The sequence below is a fragment of the Sesamum indicum genome, linkage group LG7, assembly GCF_000512975.1.
Source record: "Sesamum indicum cultivar Zhongzhi No. 13 linkage group LG7, S_indicum_v1.0, whole genome shotgun sequence".
In the NCBI taxonomy this organism is placed as follows: domain Eukaryota; kingdom Viridiplantae; phylum Streptophyta; class Magnoliopsida; order Lamiales; family Pedaliaceae; genus Sesamum; species Sesamum indicum.
In genome coordinates this window covers 4,120,337-4,127,149 of record NC_026151.1, presented here as the reverse complement: position 1 = coordinate 4,127,149, position 6,813 = coordinate 4,120,337, and the positions used below count along the sequence as shown (strand labels likewise).

Here is a 6,813-nt window from a genome sequence, read left to right as displayed (position 1 = left end):
GGAGTGAATGTGAAGCCATTTGTAAAGGCAAGGCCAGCAAAATAGGTGACCACAAAGTGTAACAATTGGATCTTGCGCCAACTCAAAGCAAATATTACACTCAAAATCTCCAGCATCGCCGTTGTTGTAGTTGTTACTATTACTGCTTGAGCAAGGAGGACTCTGCTGCTTCCGGCTCATTGATTCTCCGAACCCACTTGCCATCTTACAACGCTAGAAAGAAAACTCCACCTATAGAAAAATGCATAAACCTTCACTGAACAAGAACACACAAAAATAACACAATCAAGAAAACTTGAAAGAAAAGAGAATGAATCTTTATCAAGAAAGCCGCTGAATATTCAAACAAGTTCTAATTCAACTCAGTGCATCAAAACAAATGAATACATCCATATAACAAAGAAATGATCTTTACTACAAACACTACAAACTTTACCCGACAACATGAAAACCAGAAGAGTCCAAAGTTGAAAGTTCAAGTTCCAAATTCACAAACGCCCAAAAATCCTGAGAATCCCTATCCAATGTTGACTAATTAAATTCACTCCTCTACAATAGCGTTAGCATCCCAAATTTTTAGACCATCAAACATCCTATGCAGTCAGTTCTAGAAAACCTAAAGTCGCAAGACTCGGATTTATCAGATCCCTAACCAAATCAAATACCATAAAATAAATTAAAACAAAATTCTCACGCATATAAACACACAAACTAGAGAGAGAAAGAGAGAAAACCTGTGTATTCGAGGAGAGGCGCACGATCGAAGCAACGAAAGAGGGCGAATTGTGGAAACAGTGGAAAATTCTATGACGGGACGACTGACGAGAAGGCAAAGGCGAGAGGAATGTTCCAGGAGAAGTTAAGCGGCTTCGTTCTGGGCCGGCAGGAGTTGCCTGAATTTTTCGCGCACTCAACGTGGCAATCAGTTATTGGCTATTCGAGTTTTGACCCGTTGACAAACTCGTCACGCGTTTGTTGAAGAACAATTGGAGACTATCTTCTAATACAACACCACTCTTGAATTTTCAATATAATCTTTTTTATTTTATTATTATCATATCCACATATGGGATCAATTATCCAGTAAAATTGGTAATTTGTTTAGTTTGATTTTCGATTCCATTTTTAAAATAAAGAAATTATAAGAGATTCTAATAATCACTTTATTTCCAATTTCATCTTCAATTCAGATATTTCAAATATTTGACCTTCCAACCAAGAGATCATACTAATTGAGTCATAGAATTACACGTTATACTCTAATTTACTTTTTTTTTTAATTTTATTGTTTGTTTTTATACTTAAACACTTTGATCCGACTCAAAATATGTTATCTCCACTCAAGATTGTTAGCTCGCTATATCTCTGTCCAGATATTGTAGATGAGTTCTGAAGATGAAACAAGCACCTTAGCCTAGTCGGGTTTATCTGGCTAAAACCCTCCAACGCTCAAGTTAATTATGTTCGAGGTCAAAATATGCGAACTGGAGATATAATTGAGTTAGAAAGCATAGAAAAATGTTATTGCTTAAATGCGTCAGTTGTTAGTTATTTATAATGTTTACTTGTATGAATGAATTGGGCCACGTTGCATCATCCTGGAGCTTCTTATTCGCAAGCGTGTGGTGGGGATCGAATGGCTCATTTGGACTCGGGTTGCAAGTCTTTGAAGCGGATAGGGTTTGAGATCCCTGCCCAAGTTTATGTCACTAGAGTCCCACAGCTTTTTGGGTATTTCCACTTTTAAATTAATTTTTTTTTTGTCCTTTTCTAAGGGCGAAGTTGTACCTTCATTACAATCAACACATACATATTTAAAATTTAAATACAAGATCTCTCATAAGAAAATCTTATATCCGAACAGACAAGAATTGCACTGACAATACAGATTAGCTTGCTAAAAATGCTGCACTCATTTTTACTAGTGAAAGTTGTAATTTTTGCCCCCTCATCCCTTGTTGCTATTGTACATTGTGATGGAGCAGATCTACTAAACAAATCTACCAACTCAGATCAATTTTACAAGTTATGTTAGCCTATCTATTCCTACCCAATCAATCCTTGACATGTTTTATTTTATTTTTTTTGTGAGCCCATATAATCATTCAAGATCTCGGATTCGATTGAAATTTGACATATTAATAAATTATTTGAAAATATTATCAGTACTCCTGACAAATTCGATGAAGTTATATAATTTCTGGATAGAGGTAAAAAATTGTTAATTTTGTCTTTATTGTAAATATTTATAAATAAATAAATAATATCTAAAAGAAAATTCATATGAGTGGATGGAAAATTTTGAAAAAAATTTGTTGCATTGTTTATTTGTAATATTTACAAGGATATTTTGGTCAGTATACCACAAATAAAATAAAAACCTAACACACTATAGCAAAAATGAAATTTATTTCTTACACCATGATTCACTACGACTTAAAAATCATAGGATATCAATACTATCTAGGACAATCAGACAAGACCGCTGCAAAACTAAAATTTTGACAGCGGCTAATCAACATTCACTATAGTTTTTTTCTGTGACTAAAATATTTTCCACAATTTTCAACTGTAACAAATGTTTTAACCTTGCAAAAACAACCGTTAATAGTCGTTGCGCAGCTCATGGTTCATTAGTATCCGCCATAATTTGTTACTTTTGATTACAGTAATTAATCATAGTGAAAAGTCATATTTCCTCTAGTGACGGAAACTAATAGATTGAACTAGTTATTAAACGGTTATTAAAATAAAAAAAAAAACAGATAATTTTTTGAATGATGAGGGGATATTTATAATTATACGAAATTTCAGGAAGCTTATTGTAATTTATTTTAAATGATTTTAATCTTATCCTAAAAGGTAAACATGGCCTTAGACTCTAGTAGCTGACAAGTTTTAATATGTTTAATTGAGGAGCGTGAAAATTAAACGTGACGAGTGGGTTAATTTGAAGCTCATGAACAACACGAATAGTATAAGCATCGTGTCCTTTATCACACACGCACTTTGAAAAATTCATCCAAATTCTAAAGGTCAAATCGTATGATCTTGAATCCAACGCCCCAGATGATTAGATGTTCAAATTTCTCCCCAAGATTCATGAACAAAGAAAGGACAATAGGTCAAAGGCAGATAAGAGGGTTGATTGGATAAACTCCCTTTTGAAACTTCCATTCATTTCATCACTACTGACACATACAATTTCATTCCCTCATAAATCAAACCCGAATCTTTGTTTTTCCATATATGAATCAATCTTGATCAACTACCCTCATCAAAATTAATGGTTTTCATCCAAAAATGACACTGAAATTCATCCAAGAACTGAACTTCCGGCTGTCGGAGCACCCATCCGTCGTCTACTTCCGGTGGAGCCCCACCCAATCATGGGGCTCAACTTGGATTTTCCTCATCACCTCCATCTCCGCTTACATTGCCGTCTCCGTCACCCTCCACGTCTTCCTCCTCCTCCTCCGCCGCCGTAAGCCCGTCCCACTAGGCCCTATTCCCGCCCTCCACAGCCTGGCCATGGCCCTACTCTCCGCCACCATCTTCGCCGGGATCCTCTCCTCCTCCGTGGCGGAAATCCGCGACACCCGGTGGTTCTGGCGGCGGTCCAAAACCCCTTTTCAGTGGCTCCTCTGCTTCCCCCTCGGCACCCGCCCCTCCGGCCGCGTGTTCTTCTGGTCCTACGTGTTCTACCTATCCCGCTTCCTCCATATCTTCAGAACCTTCTTCACAATCCTCAGACACCCGCAGAAGCTCCCCCATTTTCAGATTTTCAACCACTCCATCCTCATCTGCATGTCGTTCCTCTGGCTCGAGTTCTCGCAGTCTTTCCAGGTTCTTGCGATCCTCTCCATGACTCTGGTCTTCGCGACGGTTTACGGATACAGATTCGCGACGGATGTTGGACTGCAGAAAAGCTCCAGATTCCCGCTTGTGATGCTCTGCCAGATTATTCTGGTGGTGACGAATTTGGGGTGGCATGTTGGGGTTCTCGTCCTCCATTTCTTGAAAGGCGGGTGCAATGGAATGGGGGCCTGGGTGTTCAACACCGTGCTCAACAGCTTTGTGCTTCTGCTTGTGCTCAACTTTTATGTCAAGAAGTGCTTAAGTGAGAGAGACTTTGCTGCTTCTGGAGTTGAAGGAAAAGCTGCAGCTTCAGAAATAAGCTATAAGCTGCTGACGAGCTCCGATCGATTGTGAGGAAATGGGATTAATTCTTGAGTTTGTGCTAGATTTTTTTAATTAAATATTGTGATTTCTGCTTCTTAATCTTGTTGTTTTAAGCTGGAAGTCTGTAAATACAGACAGCGGCTTTTGGATTAATCCAGCTATCTTTAAGTTGTTTAATGGAGGATATTGTTCAACTCAGAGAGGAATATGGGAAATTACTTAATTTTTAGAAAAAACAGAAGGGTAAATTGCTACATTTTAAAAAACATGTGGAGATAAATTGCTAATTTTTTTCATAAAAAGATAATTTGCATATTTACAATATCACATAAAATAAAATTACATTTTTTTTCATTATCCAACTAACTATAATGTCGATTGGATTTTACTCAAATTATGAACTCGATGAATGAGATGGTTATGCAAAAGTATATCTATTTTTATGTAATAAATTGTAATTGTATATTAAAAAGAAAGGGTGACACTAAACTTCTAGAACCTAGAAAATAATCATTGGGTGTAAATGTGTTGTCTGGCCGCCGGCTTCTACACTTGAATATGAACGATTCAATTTTAGTCTTGGTCGCCAAATAGACAGCTGATTTTGATATAGATTAGAAGCTTCCAAAATGCATGGAAGTCGTGCTTTCACTATAAATTATTGTTCATGCGTAAATACATACGTTTTCACCTACTCTCTCCCTCATACGTACATATAGTATATATAACTATATTAATATAAAAAAAAGTACTTTCTATATTCATAAACGGCAACTAATAATATCACCGTATTAATTTTTTGTAAAGTTAAAAAACACCCTTCAATCTGTAAGATAACTAATTTACTCACCTTTTGAATTTTATATTAATTTATAAATTAGTATAATAAGTTTAATTTTCGTATTGCAATAATAACCATAAAAGCCATCAAACTATTAGAATTTAAAATTATATAAATAGATAATTTTGCTTTGGAATTGGGGGGTCATTTATATGAAAAATAAAGTGAAATAAAAACAAAACTATAAGTGCGTTTTTGTTTATTAGATATTAAGGTTAGAGAGTTTGGAGATGTTTAAAAAAAAATGGGAGAAGTTAACTTTTCTTTTTAAGGAGTTTATTATAAAATTTAAAATATTTTATTTTAAAAAATTGTCACACAATTTTTAAGAATTTATAAGTTTTCAAATATTTTATAAGATAATTTTGAGGAATTATAGTTCAAACAAATATCCTCTTAAGCCGTCTGCTTTCTGTAGCGCAGGGCATGCTGTTGTTCATCTCTATAGACCTGTAAAAAGGCTACCAATGAGGATGTAAAGTTAGATTATTTAATAAAGGGATAATTACACTTTTTTCCCTTGAGATTTAGTGTATTTACACGTAAATTTCATATTGTTTGAAAATTTATATCTAACACCCCTAAGGTTTGCGTTTGTCTAATAAATAAGTCCAGCCTGCTTTTGTCTAATAAATAAATCCAATCGTTAGTCATAATTCGCCAAATTGATATAATAAAAAAACTGAATGAAAATTGATATTTACATTCGATTAATTTATTACTGATCTATTGCAAGTTAAATAAAAAATTTTATGACTAAATTACCCCCATTCATCTTCACGCATTAATGTATGTGAGGAAATATATCTTCGCTGTTATAAAAGGGTAGTTTAGTTAAAAAAAAATTATTTGACCTTCAGTAAGTAACAAGTCAACCGAAGGTAAATATCTATTTTCATTAAGTTTTTTTTGTTAATATCAATAAATTTGATGAATTTTGACTAACAGATGGACTTATTTGTTGGACGAAAGCCAACCTTAAGGGTGCTAGATGTAATTTCGCAAATCATGGGGGGTTTACATGTAATTGCACAAACCTTAAGAGAGGAGAGTATAATCATCCCTTTAATAAAGATGGTGACAAAAAACCTTAAGGGAGGAGAGTATTAAATTTATATAAAATGGTGACAAAAAAAGATGAATGAAAATTAAAAAAATATATATCATAAGATAATGTGTGAGTGAAAATGTTAGATAAAAATAAATTAATAAAAAATCAGACCAAAAAAGAGAGAGACACCAAAAAGGTAATCGCCCTTAATATATAATATAAATTATATGCACATAAGTACGACATACCATAACGATTAATATATATATATATATATATTAACAATAAAATGTCAACAAGTCAATGGTATTTTATTTTCAGAGATTAATAATATTTTCTCCTATTAATATTCAACCAAAGTGGTGTATCCATAATATATGTTTGAATGCTTTGAATTATTTATATTATCACTGATTTGTGATCATATACTAAAATAAATTATAACGGGATTGGTTCATATTATACGTCATGATATACGTCATTAATATTTAGACTAAATGTGTGTAAGCAGCATATGTTCAAATGTCCTATTTTGAAATGTAACATCATGAGTTTGATGAAAGTGAGTATTAGAATATTTGGATTGTCGGTTTTTATTTTATCTTTTGTTAGTTAGATAATAAATAATATAATAATCATAGGACATATGTAAGGCATAAAAGAAGAATATACTCTTAAAATATGTCATTGTAATCTCCTAATCCATATAAATTTGAGTCTGATAATGTCTTAAAATATT

General features: G+C 33.7%; 1 protein-coding gene across 1 annotated transcript; it reads left to right on the top strand.

Annotated features, from left to right (window-relative positions):
• On the top strand, positions 3,038–4,380 carry LOC105166181 (elongation of fatty acids protein 3-like). The gene has a single exon (XM_011085436.2). It carries the CDS (start codon positions 3,304–3,306, stop codon positions 4,210–4,212), a length of 909 nt encoding a protein of 302 aa, XP_011083738.1. The 5' UTR covers positions 3,038–3,303; the 3' UTR covers positions 4,213–4,380.